The following is an 18,463-nucleotide window of genomic DNA, read 5'->3' as shown; positions in this document are numbered from 1 at the left end:
GCTCAAGTGACTTTCTCTGTGGAGAAGACATCCATTCCAGGTTTCTCCAGGCTGAATTAGGTGTTCTTTAATCATCTGATAACACATCCCTCTACTCTAGGAACTCACACTTCTAATTCACCAGCAGACTGTGAGATCATTGCAGCTAGACTATGACTTACTGAACTTTATGCTCCCAGAGCCTAGCTAAACCCCTGGGCACATAGATGCTCAGTAAAGGTTGATTGTAACAGACCCAGGAAATTATTACAGGTCTCAGAAAAGGACATTCTCTTACCAGGAACAAGAAAATAAAATCAGGGACAGCCCATACCACTCTGAGATCTCTGATCAAACTACTTTCATTGAGAGGGAAAAAAAATGTTTTTGAGATTCATTTTCATTTTTTGTCCTTTCTTAAAACATATTCAGGTCAGAGGGAGGGTTGAAATAAAAGTGACAGGGAAATTTAAGCTGTAGAGTTAAACATAATTATATACAATATTGTGAACAAAATTCCTTTAAAAAACATACATGTAAGCATTTAGAAAGAATCATTGATATACACAGAAAAAATATATGCAAAAAGGAGATCATATATTTTTAAATGTGGTTTAGCTATTTACCAAATGTTTTCAGATGACTTTCTATGTAACTGGCACTTATCTATGAACTTTATAAATATCGCTTCATTTAATTCTCATACCAATCTTAAGAGGTAGTCACTGGACAAATTTGGAATTTTCTTTATTTTGATTTTGGGCTGACTCATTTTCCCCATATCTAGCATAAAAAACTTTGAAGTAAAGATAGTAATACCTAAATACTAAAAGAAATATTTTTCAAAACTCCTAAAAGCTACCAAAGATCCAAGGAAGGAGCTCACACACACACACAAAATGAGTTACTTCAATATTTACCATCTCTATTGTACCTGCAAAAGAGGAAACAAATAACCATTTAAAGATTTGCTTGGAACTTTTGTATGCCAAGGAGTATCAGATGTTTAAATAAATCACCTGATAAATCATGGAGAGAAGAAATGGAATACTTGTGGGGTCAATATAAATCCAGGCTTGCCACAACATAAAGCAGATGCCAGAACAAAATCTTGATAATCATCTCATTTTCTACTTATTTATAACTTCATTTAAAAAGTGATGATTAATTGACAATAGAAGACAAAAAAGAGCAGACTGAAGTACAGACAAATTAAAGTGCCACAAAGTGAAAGCTGATGACACTGCCTACTTGGGAAAAAGCAGACCGGATCCATGTTTACGGATTTTCAATGACAAGGAATCTACAGAAGTTAACGAATATACATCTGAACTAAAGTTGCAACAACCTCTCCCATTTTGAAAAGAATAATCCACAGAAGAGGAAAACACAGTTATTAAGTTGTAGGAAGACATTAAACCACAGGAAAGATGAGCAGATTTGTGTCAGTGAACTTAAGTGAAGCCATATAAGGCCTGTCTGTTATATTTACTGATGATAAGAGGACTGGGGAAATGTCTAATGCTTTGGGTTATGGTGCTAGCATTTAGAAAGATCTGTTTAAGCCTCAAATTAACAAAATTTATTAACAAAATTTATTAACAAATTTGTTAACAAAATTTATTACTAATTAATAAAATATATTACTCAGGTCTCCTGCTGACATGCCACCTCTTCACTGAGACCTTCTTTGACCATCCAGTTCTAACGTGGCTTTTGGGACACTCCACTCAACATCATTTCCCTCTTTTTGGTTTTCATCATAGCACCTATCCCTTCCCAATAGTTAATTATGCATTCATTTGTTCATATGTTTCCTCTCTGACTTCATGAGATTGAAAAATCCATGAAACAGAAGAAACTTGTTTAACTTGTATCACTAAGAGTGGAATAACACTACTCAGTAAGTTGCTGAAAAATCAAAAATCCTTTCATGTCCTTTCCTTAAAAAGGAATTTAACTAGTGCAGATTGGGAAAATACAACAATAGTATTTCTTGTGATGCATGATATCTTAGAATAGAAACACTGGATTGGGATTAGAACTGGATGATTTTTTCACTGATTAATAACTTGCCCTTTGGTAAATCATTTAATTTTCTCAGGCACGGTTCCCTCTTCTATGAAAAGAGTTAATCACAGCCAATCCCTCAGACATTTAAAAATAATGCATATGAAAGTATTTTGTAAATTGTAAAGCATAAAACAAATGTGAAGAATTATGATTGGAGGTGGAGACAGGGTTCAGTTGACTAAAATGCTCAATATGAGCCAGCATCTTAGATACAAATACTAGTTGCAGTCAAAGAATAGTGTTGCATTTTGTACTGGCAAGACCCAAACCAGATTATTACGTTTCCTCCTAATTGCAAATAATGCCAGATGTTGACAACATTCTAAAGGAAGATGAAGTAAATAGAGGTTGTGGAGTTAGTGTTATGTGAAAAGCAATGGAAATAATTTGGGAAAAGTGAATATAAGGGATATGGGGGGGTGCTATGATGTTTATTTTGAATATGTGAAGGATTGTCATGTAGAAAATTTATTCTGTGAAGCACTGAGATGCCAACTAGAAATTGAGGGTAGAAGATGCAGAAAGGCAGATCTTGATTTAAGAACTCAGTTAAACTTAAGCAATGGTTTTCTAACCATTAGAGGAGTCCCACGATGGTTGAGGTAGTGAATTGTAGTGGTCTCATTCATGTGCCATGGGTCCGTGTCAGCAAGGGTATCAGGAGGCTTCTATTATTAAGCTAGACTTCAGTCTTGATTATTCCCAAGTCCAGGATTGTAATTACAAGCAATATCCCTACCATGGCTACTGAGAATGAAAGGATCATGAATTTACACTCTGACACATCCCCGAATGTTCTTTGAAACAGATCCAGTTCATGAAAGAATGGCAGGGACATCAGTCCTGACATACCTAAGTCAGTGGGAAGAAATACCAGTGGGGTGTGGTATTTACTAAAGAGCGTGCTTCTGTTTATACCACTACATCCAACAGAGAATCTGTTTAATGTTGCTTGGAATATGGGTGGTCCCCCTTGTGTGGCATCATGACTGTGATCACATTCATGACCCTGAGCGTTCTTCAAGGATTAGCTCTTGTATTTCACATGTCATTTGTTGTTACAAGTACAAATTCTTGTTAAATATATCCTTCAATTAAAAAATGCTCTCATTCCTTAGTTTGGTGGAGGTGGTGGGGTGCCTTAAAGATTCAGCAAGTGCTAAATTGGCAAAGCCAACAAATGCTAAAGAATTTGCCTGAAATGACTTATGCACTGTCCTACTTGAGAAACACAGTGGTTCTTCCTCATTACCTTTACATTTGCATTACAAAGACAAATGCAGCAACCAATCTTGCATTAACCATGCCTTCGCACACGGGTCATGTCCACAGAACTACACTTGTCTGTGCATGTTTTACAGAAACCATTAAGAAATGTTGGAAAGAGAAATGGGAGAAAAGAAAAAAGAGGGAGATTTAACCCACAGAGTGACACAGGTTTAAATGATTTTTCTTTACTTTTTTTTTTTTCCTTCGTCAGCTTCGGCTCTCCCTCAGCACGGGAGGAGGCTGTGGGCTGCGGACTCAAGTGCTGGAATGAAGAGTAATTGAGCTTGAGCTCAGCCCGAGACAGATCTCTCCTCCCGGTGTCATTGCTGCAGCCTCCAGTGCCGGGTCTCTGGTTCCTCAGCCGCCTCTCTTACCGGTGCAAAATCGCCTGCAAAGACAGCAAAGCCGCCGCAGAAGTTGCCCAGCCTAAGGCCCCGGAGGCATTGGCTCAGTAACTTTTCACGTCATTTTCTGCTCCGGAGCCCCTTCTCGCCTCTCCGCGCAGCCTTTCCCACCGCAAATCACCAGTGCTCATGGGGCAGGGGAAGAGGAGCTTGCAACATTGAACAAAACCGGACCCGAGCCCGTGATGTCCGGCACCAAATTGGAGGACTCCCCCCCTTGTCGCAACTGGTCATCCGCTTCGGAGCTGAATGAAACTCAAGAGCCTTTTTTAAACCCCACCGACTATGACGATGAGGAATTCCTGCGGTACCTGTGGAGGGAATACCTACACCCGAAAGAATATGAGTGGGTCTTGATCGCCGGGTACATCATCGTGTTCGTCGTGGCTCTCATTGGGAACGTCCTGGGTGAGTCTCGTCCAGGTCAGCCCTCCAAACGGCTGTCACCTCCCCTCCGCCCCAGTCTGCAAAGGCTCTGAAGACCCATCCCTCCCCCTGGGATGCGAACAAAGAGGTCGCTGCTCTCGGGGTGGGGTTTTCTCATAAGGAAAAAAAAAAAAAGTTTTTCGATTATACGTACCAGGACCCAGCCCTAGGATTTTTTTTTTTTTTTTTTTTTTTTTTTTTTCTGTAGGGAGAAGAGGGAAACCGCGTTTCTTTGGCCAGCCCCCAGGTTAAACTAAGCGCCCGGAAAGGGGCAGCAACAGAGATCTCCAGGTGGATTTTGTTAGGTGTGGGGGAATTAGTCCCTTTGTGTGTGTAACGTGCCTGGGTTTCAGGAGACTTGGGGGAAAGGTAAAGCTTGCAGAATGCAAAGCGGCGCCCATACAGAGCAAGCTGTCTTTGGCTGTTGAAGTCACAAAAGATTTGTGATCTAGGTAGAGTGCCCTTTGGTGCGGTGATTTGGGTCCTCGTCAATAGGTGGTAACGAAGGCGCAGAGAGCGGAGGGAGAGGCAAAGCACGGAGGTGCACCCGCGCACTGAAGCTGAATTAAACAGGAGCCATTCCGGGAGCAGGAAGGAGGGGCATCCGAGAAAAGTCCCGAGGAAATCGCAATCATTCATCCATCTATCCAACCATTCATGCTTGCTTTCATTCAGCCATTCAGCCAGTTTGTTTTTCAGAGCATGCTAGGTGCTAGGCTCAAAAATTAGCATTAACTAATTTTTTTTTTCTTTCGAAAATGGAACTAAACCTTACGTTGGGCTCTTCTATATTTGTTCCTGATTGGGTTTGTCTGTAAACCTAGATTCCCTCGCCCCTTTCCCTCCCACCTCCCGGAATTTCTGAGAGTTGGGGAAGGGGTGCCTAGGCGTCATAGTGGCTTGGTGATGTAATTTATTAGGGCGGGAGGGGAATCCACTTAAAGAAGCTTTGGAAGGGGGCAGGGAGGGGGGCAGACTTAAAATGAATTGTGAATGGAAGGAGTGTGTGTACCTTGATGAATGGAGAGCCGTCGACATTTCAAATGCACAGGGCAGTGTGGAGGAAGTCTCTGATGGAAATGACAGGATTTGATGAGGGAGGCTAGGAGAAGATGCTCTTGACTTTCAGTTATAAAAGGGAACAAAGGTGAATGAGGTGACATAGGCTGGGAGGCTTTGAAGTCAAAAGAAAAGAATTTGTCGCTGCAGCGGAGGCTGACAAGGAACTTAATGGGCTTTCATCACTAACCTGATTTTACCTTCTCTCTCCCCAAGTGGATAGGAAGCATCCAAAATAGCCTCTCCCCAATTCAGCAAGTAGAGAGACTGATAGTATGTGACCGAGAGGATTCTGGAGAGAGTTGGTAGAATATTATTGGATGAGAGAGATAAGAAACCTGTGGTTAGGGCTCTGAGTTATAAGGTTTAGTTTGTAAATAACAATGCCTTTGTCGCTTCCCTTCTTGTCATCCATCCTTAGAATTCCAACTATTAACACACATGGCCACTAACATAGTAACATTTTACTACATTATGCCGTTAGTTAATGATAAATGAATAATGAAAGTGAACTTCTATTGAGTATCTATTGTGTTGCAGACCCCTTCACACACACTCTCACTTAAGCATCACAGTAATCAAAATGTAACCAAAGAAGAAACAAGACTTGGAGAAATGAAACGTTTTGTTAAGGGACAAGGTTCAGATTCAAATCCTTTTCTCCTGACCTAAGGTCCAGAATTCTCCATTGTCATTCCACTCTGGAGCTAGAAAGTGCATAGAGAATGGATTCTCTGCTCCTGGTTGCCTGCAAACCTATTTAATGTGCTTCCTGTCCTCCCCTGCATCTGTGTCCAGTGCCAATAAATTATTGTGAGGGGTTAATGGCAAAGCCATTCTGTCCACCAACAAACCCATCCAGAGAGGAACATGATTGCATTGCAGTAGAAATTTGACATTTGCTTTGCAGGAATAGCTACAAACCTTAACTATTTCCCTTCCCTAATTTGATTTCAGGCCTAATCTCTTTGATAAAATTTGCTCCTCTTTGCTGTTATTTCCTGTTGCCTTTGCACAGACCTGGACTGCAGTCTTGTACACTAAATGCATGGTTTAAGGGTCTGTGTTTGCTAGCCTGGGGAGTTTGGTCTCAAGAAGGACACACCTCTACAGGAAGATTACTTGTGTCATAACGTGAAGGAAGAGAACACTGGTCAAAGCTTCAAGAGCTGAAATGGCCAATTCCATTCAGTTTAAACAGAAAGATTTACACAAAGCACTCTGCTCTCAAGATACTGACAGCTATTTTCCTCAGGACTGAATAACACTGGCACCCTTCCTGGCTGAACTGAAACCCACTCTTTACTGACATATTTCCTGAAAGTTGAAGAGGTTCAGGTTTGACATTTAAACAAATGAGCAGTGTCATTACTCACAGACAGCTTCCTGCTCTTTTATGTCATCGTCAAATTTGCAAAACGGATTAGGTGGAGAATTGCTTTTTTGACCCTCTGGTATAAGTAATTTTATGTAGAGAGTGGCAGGATAAGAAATCACATTATTCGTGCAAGATAAATAGGCAACATTAGATATGAAAGTCAAGCACCCGGTGTGGGCAGCAGATGTAATCACTGTCCCTTCAAGGTCCATTCACCATTTGCACTTTCATGTAACTGATTACTTGGGAAATCTCAACCTTGTTGAACTTCTAAATATAATGCCATCGGTTAGAAGTCATTTCCCCTACAATGTTCTGATTGTGAAGTGATAGAACAGGATATGCCCTGAGCAGAATGACAAAGTCTTGATCATCCCTACATCTTTATTTTCCCCACAGTGCCCCTATCTCATTACGCCCCCTCTCCACTATTGGATATTCCTTCCCAGAGATAGAGGGTGGTTTCAGGAAAAAAAAACAAAAAACACCAAAGTCATCCATAATAAGGTAGAAATTACTGAAGGTGCCGTTTCATGGATATTTACATTCTAATAAAAGACACAGAAATTTTCATTGTGGGATTAAATTAAATTTAAAATCGACTAATTCTGGAATTTTAAATTCTAGGAAGAAGGATGGGGAGGGGTTCTTTTTGAAAAGGTGTTTTCCTGTAGTTCCAAAATTATGCCACATATGTCCTATTCTTAAGTAGGTCATATACTACAGGCAAGTAGATGACTGTATTATTCAACAAGTAGGTTTTGATAAATATTATGTTTTAAAACTAATGTATGTGTATGAGTGGTGGTGGTGGTGGGGAGCTCTTGGGAATAGTCAAAAGGATATATTTGATGTTATTCTTAACTCCTAATTCCTTAAGTAGACCCTGTAGGGAGAGATGGATTCTAGTTGGTTCAGACAATAAAAACCTTGGAAAAATGAGAAATTATGTGCCTTTCTTACTTCAGCATAAAAAGATATCCTAATTTCCATCTAGCAAACTTCTATCTTCCCTGTTATGTCCATATGCAAAATAAGGAAAACATTCAACAAATGCAGACATCATTCCAGCTGAACTTCTTCCTGTGTGACCTTTAGCAAGTTATTGAGCTCTCCAACTCTCTTTTTAAGGTGCATATTAAGGTTGATAATGCCTAACTTTTAGACATCTTATGAGGACATAGTATATAGATATCTCTCTATATAGTTATGGAGGGATAACATATAGATATATTTGTGTGTGTGCATATGTATATAGATATATACATGTATATAATGTATAAGTATTTTTCTTGACACACAGTAGACACTAATTAATGCCAATTTTTCTCCCTTCATTCCCACCATTGAAATCTCTCCCTGGAGCTCTGGAGCTCTACTCTAACCTAGCCTTTATCTCAATCAAGTGTTTTCCTAAAAGAATTGAGTGTAATGGAGTCGGCGCATGTTACTTTTCCATACCAATGCCACCCACCCATCCCCTCCCAGTGTCCATTGCCTTCATACTGACTACTTAATATTGCCTTCCCACTTCTCCGTGAATTTCATTCCTGATTTTCTTTATCATTTTTCCCTCTCTTTCACACTACTTAAATTTGCCTGCACTGGGTCCCTTTCATTCAGTTTTCAAATTAGCTAGTGGTTAGTTGGTTGGTTGGTAGATCACTAATAATGTTTTAAATAATGCACACACACACTGGTAATATGTTGATTTAACTTTGTTAAAGCACATTGTCCATCAAAGAATTTACCCAATAATAATTAAGGTAAATTGGATTGGTGACATAGGGGAACATATTTATGAATAAGGCTGCTTCCTACAGAGCTAGCCCTATGTCCCAGATGTTGAAATGGCAGAGTTTCAAGTTCCTTTTACTCCTAAGCCTAAGCGACATTGGCTTTCTGACTTTCCTACTATCCAATTCAGCTCCATGTGTGTTTGTGTAAGCCCACCTTTTCCTACACAGGAAGCAGAAAAAGGTCAGAGATAATATATCACTTATCTCTACCAAGACCCATTAGAAGTCATGAGTAGTGAATTTAAAAAGTAATATTAGCCATTAAGCTTTAAGCCTACTTAGTTATAGAATGTAAAACATGCTTATATGAACTTGAATTAAACTGATGTCTCCTCATTTTTGCTAAAATCATAACCACTTAGTTTTAGTTGGTAAATAAATCATATCTTTGACTCTAACAGACTCCCAATGATAATTTTTTAAAGCTCTCTTAGTTAACTGCAGCTTTTATCATGGACAGACAATAATGAGAGTAATATATGCTACTGATAATTTATAATCGAATGAATTCTTCCTATAATTGAAAAACCATATAAGCAGAGTGAAATTATGAAAAGCTCCCAATTTTCAAAAGAGGCCAAACCTAAAACTCAAGTACAAATAAATACAATGTTCCAATTTTTAAAAAATTCACTTGATTTCAGTAGGGTATAGAAATATATTTTATGTATTTATATGAATTTTTATTATTTTCATTTTAAATTATATATGTGATTCTTCATTCAAGAGTCAATGAATTCACACTCAGAATCTCAAATTTCAGGGGCATCCACAAATGATGCTACTTTACTGGTCAAGGTAGATGCTTCCATCTTTTATCCTGTAGTATTTCCAACATACCCCACACGCTTAGGAATGCTGGCTTTCTTAAATAGTGGCTCAGTGGTATGGTTCAGTCAAAGGCATGTGATGGGGACAGCTGAAGGTATCCGTCTTCAGTTCATCTTCTCTCTGCAAAAGAAAATAAAGAATATTTATTGAGTTCTATATGCCAGGTCCTAAATGCTGGGCTGCACTTCTATGTATCTCATTGATGACTCACAAAAAACTTATAATGAGAGCATTAATAGCTTTATTTTCCAAATGAGAAAAGTGAAATTCTAAAGGCTATTTTAACTTGTTCCAAAGTTTCGTCAGACAGTAGGTGGCAGCACTTGGTTTCAAATACGATTTATCAGGTTTCATGGTCCATGCTTGTTCCATTACTTCATCCTATCTTTCTTCCTAGCTTTTAACCCTGCCTGGAGAATCACAGACAGAAAGAGGCTAGAAGTGATGCTCAGGTGTGCCCTCTAGACGATTTACAGAGTGGCCTGGCCTGTTGCCACACGATTTCGCTGATGGACTATAGTTCTTCAGCTACGGGGATGAGCTCATTTGATAAGCTAATCAAGGTCAGACTAGGGTTACATTACCAGAGAAAATTTCAGTGTAAAATAGGTGCTGCCAAAAATGTTTTTGCCTGTTCAGGGGGGTGAATCACTGGGAAAAAATTGCTAGATAATTGTGACCAAGGGTTATTTTGTTATTAGAAGCGCCGCCTTTAGACACAATTTTGGACTAAGGGCCTAAACACTTAAGACCTCCAATAATCCAAATATCTTCATTTTTTCTCTTTTTGTTCCCAGACATAGTCATTCGTTTTCTGGTTTTGAAATAATTTGTTTGCTTAAAAAATTATCATATGAGTTTCTCTTGATTTGACTGAATAGGTCACTCTTTACATAGCATTATTGGTTGGAATAATGAGGCTATTCATTCAAATTCTCATTGGCCTAGCACCACAAAAGTTTATTTCTTGCTTATTGAACATCTAATGTGGTTTGGAGCAGTCTGTTTGATCCAGTGACTCAGAGACAAGCAACCTCCATGTGGCCTCTGGGATAACCAGCTTCCAAGATGGCTCCTAACAAGCCCCCATTTCCTGGTATTCATACCCTTGTGTAATCCCTTCCCACATTATACCTTGGCAGGTCTAGGTGACCAGTAGAATGCAACAGAAGTGATCATATGTTGCTTCCAAAATTACATTATAAAAGGGCATAGCTTCTGTCTTGAGCACCCACTTCTCTTGGATTTTTTTGCTCCGGGGAAAGTAAGCTGCCTTGGTGTGAGCTGCCCACCTGCTGAAAAATTAAAATCTCTAGTCAACAGCTATAGCTGGATTGAGGCCTGATGTAAGTCAGCTTGGAGGTAAATCCTCAGCCTAGGTTGAAGCTTGAAATGACTGCAAGCCCCCTACAACCTAGTGAGAGACCCTGAGAATAAACCATCCAGCTAAGCTTCTCATCATATTCCTGATCCCTCAGAAATTATGAGACAATAAATGTTAGTTGTTTAAAACTGTTTATATTAGGGATAAGTTTTTTACAGCAGTAGCTCACTAATACAACCTCTAAAGTTGTCATGGCAGAGGAAAAGAGAAATGGAAAAATATACTGGGTCATATAACTACTTTGACTCCAAAGCAATGCATGTCAATCTTGCTCATAATCATTTGACCAAAACTAATCTCATGGTATCAACCCAACTACAAGGGGTCTGGGAAATGTAAGGGAACCATGTCTCTGCCACAGAAACTATACACCAGTAAAGAGTACAGTTAACTTGCGTAGAATCAGAACAAAGGAATTTAGAGGAATCAAGTATTTAATGGCATAAGACTAAGATAACCTGATATAGCTACTACACTGGATATCTGCCAACAGAAGTAACTGATAATATTTAGAGAGCTTGTGCTAACTACTGTGCAAAGGACTGGAAGTACAAAGATAATAAAGAACTGGCATCAAGGAATCCACACTCTTGTTGAAGAGACAGACACATAAACAGATAATATCGATATAATATGGCAAGTGCTTGGGTTTACTGGATGCAGTGGAAGCAGATGAGAAGGGCACTTAGCTCCATTTGGGGGATTAGAGAAAAATACAGGAGGAAGTGACACCTAAAATCAGTTTTAATGGATGAATTCAAGTTACCCAGGTGAAGAAAATTGGGTAAGGATGTTTTAAGCAGAGGAAACAACATGAACAAAACCAAAGAGGCGTGAAATAGCATGGGCTATGAAGAGAATGTTAAGCAACTGGGTAACACCAGTGTAAGTATAGATGACAAAAGTCTGGGACAAGGCTAGAGCAGTAGATAAGTTTGGGTCACCAAAGGCCTTGTGTACCATTTGGCTTTGACACTGTAGTTTAAGTAGAGCTTTTAAAGGGTTTTAAGGAAAGTGCCATTGGTTTGTATTTTAGATGAGAACATTCAGAGGCGGGGGATGGGGGGTGGGGTAGAGGATAAATCCAAAGGGAGCAAGACTTGTAAAAGTTTTCACATTAGGGTTTATGTTCTGTTTATGGTTTATCTAATTAAGCCTGCTTATTATAATAAAAATTGTTAAAAAGGGCATAATCTCAATCCTCTGTTTATAACTACTTCCAGGAGGCTTTCTACATGTTGGGTAAGGAAGGGTGGGAGGAAAGGAAGAGTGAGAAAATAAAGAAGAAAGAAAGAAGGAAGAAAGAAAAAAAAAGACAAAAGGGAAAACTGGCTATTTTTGCTTTGCTGAAATTTAAATTTGAGATATTTATAATAATTTTTCATTATTTCTTTCCTAAAAAACATACTTCTGAATTTTGAGTGTCATAGTCCTATTGATATTTCTAATATCCTATACAGTTTTTCACTAAAATCACTTTAGTAGTTAGTTATCGGTATAAGTCTTAGTGGTTCACTATTCTCCTAGCCACCCAGCCACCTGTCCTTCATTTTGCCTTTTAGATCATGTTTTGGCCCCAAAAGATGAAAAATTTGAGATCTGATGAAAATTTTTCATGTTTTCTAATTAAATTCCAAATTTTATATTCCAAAGTCTCCTCGCTTGAAAATCAATTTTAAGTAACATTTATAACACTCAATCAATGAAAATATTATTTTGACCCCATGTCAGCCTTACAGAATTTTAGTGCGCATTTCTCCACAAGTTGACACAGTAACACACTTTGAAATTCCTAAAGTTAGTGGTTACTTCAAAAATATTTATTTGCTATCTTCAGCTCACAATGAGAATATAGCAGTGCTTAAAAATTGTAATATCCTTTTCTAGAGTCTCATTGAGTTTTTATTTCTACTAAGTGACTCTGAAGTGAATATATAAGGTACATGGTTTGCAACTATGTATGGCGTTGATTTTATCACTATATTGCTTGAAATAGGGTCAGAAAGTCACTGGCTCTGATAATTTATTTCATTAACTCAAAATGAATTTGTTGAGTCATCCAATTTGGTAGAGAACTCTACTGTTTGTAAATACCATTTTGAAGACAATTCGTCTTTTTAAAAATGTGCAGATTGTGCTAATCTTTCTGGGACAAGAGTCGGGAGGTTTGGCTACGTGCTTATGAAAGGATTTTGTGATTCTGTGAAACTAGGTAAACTTTTCATTATAAAAAATAGCTAAAAACTTAATCTCCTCAGTTGGAATACTTAATGGAAAAGCGCCCCAGTTTTCAAAAGTCTGAAATCAAATATATTAACAAAAATCTCACTGGCTGGTGCAAGGAAAGGACTGCATAGTCATTGGGACACTTATGTGCTTGGGCTTGATTTATATTTTGGACACAGGAAATCCTAGAAAAACCTTAATCTTTGAAGTCATCAGAGGTTGATGGTGACTCATAGATTCCTGGAAGTCATGACAATTATCCTAATTTATAAATTATGTTGTTTTCTCCCCCAGGCATAATGAACTGTTTGAAATAGTCACTGACAAGAAACCAAACCATCTTAGAGGAAAAGGGGAAATAAAAATTTTAGAACTTAAAATCACAGAAATAAAAATATGCACGCACACACACACCACATGCATTGTGGGGATCAAATGATAAGACTAATATGATTTTAACATACCCTAGATTTTTCAGGCAGGATTAAGGAGGCTATCATTCAAATTTTTAAAATGTCAAGAACTGAATAGAAGGCCTTGAGGAGTTTTGCAAAGTTAAGACATTGCCAGCTATTCCAAGTAAATGAATCACAGACTTTAGGGAAGAAAAAGATAAGTACAATAGAGATGAGGGAGGCCTTGGGTTAATATCCATGTAAGAAGGAGCATCTTTAGGGTGCTTGATCATCATAGCATAATTTATTTATTTTTTAACAGACTGCATATATTACTGCTTTCGAGTCTTCACACTTGCATTTACTGCCCTCTGCCCTGCCCATGCCTGGCTCCTACTCAGTTCATATGTCACCTTGTCAGAGGTTTCTCAGAATGCCCAATCTAAATCATTGTACTCCTTCGTGAACTATGATAGCACCCCATTTTAGTTTCTTCATTGCACTTATTGCTATTTGAAATCTTATTGCTGATTCGTTTGTTCATTCCTTTTACTGTCTCCCTTAAGTAAAATGTAAGTTATATGAGAGTAGTTTCCTCGTTTTTCTTGTTTGCAGTTGTATCCTAAGTGCCTAGAACAATGTCAGGCCTACAGCAATTTTTAGCTAACAAGTGAATTAAGTTGTTGGACTTCCACCAGAAAGAATAATTTAGGACAAAATCATTTTTTTTTAAATCAGTAATTACAGATTTTAAATTTCTTCTACATGAAGATTTAAAATAAAACCTCAATAATTTGAATTATATTTGTGATCTTTTTGGTCTATATCTTAAGAAAAACACAAGTTAAAATAAGTATTGTATAAATATAAAAGTAATGATTATGAAAGACCACTTGGAAAATCTGTTCCCAGTACTGAGATCGCCTTGATATTACAATGAAATTATTTTGCTCTTCTCATGAAAAGCAGATGGGATTTACAAACTGTGCTGGTTTTCTTTTCTTTTTTTTTTCTTGAGCAAGGTACACAAAGATTCTTTCAAATAATATACTACATTTCTGCAATAACTGAGGGGAACATGTAATGTGCAAAACTCCTATCTTTATTTCAAAATTATTCTCGGTTGTCTTTTAAGTTTCTACAAAAGTCTAAAGAAACACTTGATCATTAGTGTCCCAGGTGATGTAAGGAAGTCATGACTGAACGTTAAGATTTGTCTATACCTTCTGCAGTAAAAGGAGCCAAAGATATTCCAGCTCAGCCCAGGATGTTTCAGACATACTCACAGACACTCAGTTTTAGGAATCCTCTGTCAGTCTCCACTATTGCCAGTGACTTACACCAATCTAGGGCTCTGAACTGTAATAATTGAATAAAAACACATTTTCAGGCAGAGTGCAGAACAGTGTTGGTGAGAGCTGGGTATTTCTAGACACTGAATTTAACAGAGAATAAGGAAAACAGTAACTTTCTTTGTCTTACTCTGGCCCTCAGTTTCCTAAAATATCCATATAATTATTAATTTTTTAATAAAAGTGCAGCCTTGCCCAGAAAAGGGGGGCATTGCTAATTCTAGCAGAACCTCAATCAACTTTCAATTGGACAGATTTTCTAAATATTTTCTCATTATTCTGAATCAAGTGAAGGAGAGTAGAATTTGTAAGTTAGACTTTCTTAGAGTTGCTATGTCACCCTAATTACATAACTCTTCCAAAAAAGTCTTATACACTGCCTTAATTAATCCTGCAACAACCAGTGTGATATGGGCTATTACTGACACTTCTTGTCTTATGTGAAACTTCTTATTAGAGAGCTGCTATGGAGTTAGTTGTCCAAATAGCGTTATATGTTATCACTTGGGCTCCCCATCCCTGAACAGTGAGTAAATGCAGCTCCGTGTTCCCCCTTTTCAGTCCTCCCTTGATAACACGTCCATGCTGGTCTGTGTAATAACCTAAAAATTATGATTTGTGAAATTTAAGGGAATTGCGAACTCTCATGGACATTTTTGCCTAACTCAACTGAAAGGGTCTTGAGTTTCAATGACTAATCACCATTGCTTCAATGACCCTGAACTCATTGTAGGTACTTGGCCACAAAGATGGAAGATGGGGATGGGGGGAGAAGATGAGGAACCAAGCGGCAAGAGTCAAGCTTGGCATAGATTTTATGTCTTGGTATAAAGGAAGAGAGGCTCCTTAGACTGCTCTAAGTACTGAGGCACCACAAGCAACAAAGGAAGCCCCTTAAGATGGTCTGAAGTCATGCAAACACATCTTTACTGTACAAATGAAGGTAAAAGCAACATAGAGCACCAGAGGACTCAGCCCTAAAATTTAAGCAGCAAACGGAGCACAAAAAAATAAAGCAACCTGAACCAACACACTGATTTTCTACGGCTTATCTAATTTAGAGCCATTTCCTTTTTTTATTTCATTCAGCAAATATTTATCGAACATCCACAACATGTAATGTGCTCTATTACATTTTGTGGAGGAAATACAAAAGTGAATGAGACATGGTTCCTACCTACAAGGAATTTTTGATCTTGTGGGGAGACAAACATTCAAGCAATAGACAGTAATATGAGGGTTACTGAAGACGTGTAAGTTAAGTGACAGAACATAGAAATGTAAAAAGTGGATCCTGACTTGGGGTCAGAAATATTCCTTCACTGCAGAGGTAGCATTTGAGGTGTTGTTGACATGTGAGTATAATTCCAAAGGGGGAAAAGAAACTCCATCTAAGATGAGAAAATAGTAAGAGTAGAGCTTGAAATGATATAAATAATTCTTCAGAACCAATCAGAAAAAGTCATTCATGGAACTCCTAGAATACACTAGTTTTCATAAACTTTTTCTTTTTGTTTTTTTGCATAATTTCAAGTATTGGGGATTTAAGCTCCTCTGATGCTTCCCATTGCTTTCATGGTCTTCATTACGTTGTGGACATCTGAACTAGTCTTGTCTGTAGTATATCATGGTGGATTGGATTAAAAGTTTTAAAATATCTGTAGTTATTTGAAAATGGCATTATTTAGATATAGAAGATTTCTGCAAAGGAAGATTACATTGAGGGCTATGGTAAGAGTTTGTTGAAGTTATAAGGGACCAGAGTCTGAGAAACCAGCTAGGAGCCCACTGAAACTCTCCCAGAGAAAGATTACGAGGTATAAGCCAAAGCAATGAAATTGGTTATGTAAAAACATGAAAAGAATTATGAAAAACATTGGCAACACTCTTGGCAAGTCATCAGAAGCAGAGAATTGAAAAGGACCTGCTGATAAATAGAAGATTTTGGCCTAAGAATGTGAGGCTATTGTCATCATTGTCTTTTTCTTATCAGAGGCATGACATACAGAAAGAAAAGCAAATTTGGTGAGCTGTAGAAGAGTCATGATGAAATTGGCCAAGGACAGGTAGAGTTTAAAGTGCTAGAGGACTATCCTATGCAGCGGTCCAGCAGGAAGTGGGGCTTGACCCCCCTCACGCCATTCACAATTATTTTTTTTTCTTTGTGGCTACGCAAGCAATATATATGGTTTATATGAGATTTAATTAGATAATGCCTTCTGGGATAATTAAAAACATACAAGACAATATAAATCTGTTAATAGGTACATGGAGTGGCAAATGTCAGAGGGGGTGTGTGCGTGTGTGCGCGCTTATGGGTGCAAATCAAAATCAATCCATGATAGCCACAAGAATCAGCAGTCCTCTCTAGTGTCAATAGCAAGGGAAAGCATTTGTGCGCATTTAAAAAAACTAAAATGTATCTGGATCAGGAGGCTGTTGGTTACCATTTGGTTGAAAAAGGAAAATGCTCTTCTTGAATAATGTTTTGTGTGTTTTCCAAGCCTAAGCAAATGATTTCCTTCTCTTGTAACAACTTTGTTTAGGTACATATTTTCAAAGCACACATTTCTCTATTAATTATACTCCAGCTTCTACCTTTTAAAAACCTTTGCAATTTATAATATTATTGCCAAATGAAGTGAACTTAATGTGAGTTATTTTTAATAGTGAGGTCAGAAGACATATAGGACAGTGGTTGAAAGGACAGTCTCATAAACCCAAGTCCCAGCTCTGTCACTCACAGCCACATGGTTCTGGGCAAATTCCCTCTCCTTTCTGTATTTCAGTTTCCTCATCTATAAAAAGGGCATTAAACATAGTGCATATCTTGTTTGGCTGTTATGAAATCTAAGTAAACTCTTATTTCCAAGTGCTTAGAAGAGTGATTCTCATATAAGCATTATATAAGGTTTTGCTACAAATTGTCTCTTGAGTTGCCAGAACTACATATTTTGAGTTATAGCTGCTCTTAATCAACATGGATTACCACAGTTTGCACCATGAGCCTTATCCCTACTCAACTTTGTTCTCACCCTTGTGGCATTTGTTTTTGTTATTCTATTTTTCACAACAGCTTAATTCATGATTTCTTACAGAATTGTATGTGTTCTTGAAAGCCAGCATCAATTCTCTCAGAAAGAGTGTAGAAATAAACACATAAAATAAGCACTTAAATAAATGTAAATTCAGTTGGAGGATTTGTGTCAATAAAGTGCTCTTAGAGGAGAGAGAACTAAAAAACTGCCCTGAATGGGGATTAGACATGAAAACAAGAAAATACAGGAAAAAGTCACTAGGAGGAGTTAAAGGAGGTAAAGGGTTGGAGCCTGAAAGTTTCTCTCAGTGACAACTTTGAAGTAATATATTATTATATAACATTTTAAGTAGAGGTATCAATGTTTCTTTGGCATAATTTTTTATTGCAATACACTTTTTTGTTGTACAACTTAACCAAAATATGGACATTTCAAAAGTCCGGAATGATAAGCAGAATTCACTGTATAGTAGAATTAGTAATGCAAGGTTTTTTATATATGTTCTAATTCATGATTTTCTGTATGAAGTCAGTTTTTCTTTTCAGAGTTAAAATAATCATTACTTCCTTTTATTATGGGTCCCTTGAACCATGAAATGAAATTTGCACACATATTTGCTGTACATAATAAATGTAGCTAATCAATTATGTCATGGAAAGAACTGAACAGTGTCTATGAAAATGAAGGTGCTTCACCACACAAAAACATTACAAAGGATGGGCTATGATTTAGACCTAATAGTGCTGATCTATTAAATCAGAAATGTCAGAAATTGTTGGTCACAATTTAGAATTGTGAAATTCTAAAACCATCAGAAAAGTTTTAAGTACTGATGTGGTTGATACAGAAG

At 37.7% G+C, this 18,463-nt stretch overlaps 1 protein-coding gene across 1 annotated transcript in view; it reads left to right on the top strand.

Moving 5' to 3' along the window:
* The first annotated feature begins 3,910 nt into the window (after window positions 1-3,910).
* The window catches only part of HCRTR2 (hypocretin receptor 2), a 104,192-nt gene continuing 89,639 nt past the window's right edge, over window positions 3,911-18,463 (top strand). The window contains exon 1 of the mRNA XM_037844008.1: window positions 3,911-4,133. Within this exon, the coding sequence (XP_037699936.1) occupies window positions 3,911-4,133 (223 nt within the window). The remainder of the gene's footprint in view (window positions 4,134-18,463) is intronic.

The sequence above is a fragment of the Choloepus didactylus genome, chromosome 7 (assembly GCF_015220235.1).
Source record: "Choloepus didactylus isolate mChoDid1 chromosome 7, mChoDid1.pri, whole genome shotgun sequence".
NCBI lineage: Eukaryota > Metazoa > Chordata > Mammalia > Pilosa > Megalonychidae > Choloepus > Choloepus didactylus.
The sequence above is the reverse complement of the archived record's forward strand: the minus strand, read 5'-3'. Positions and strand labels throughout refer to the sequence as shown.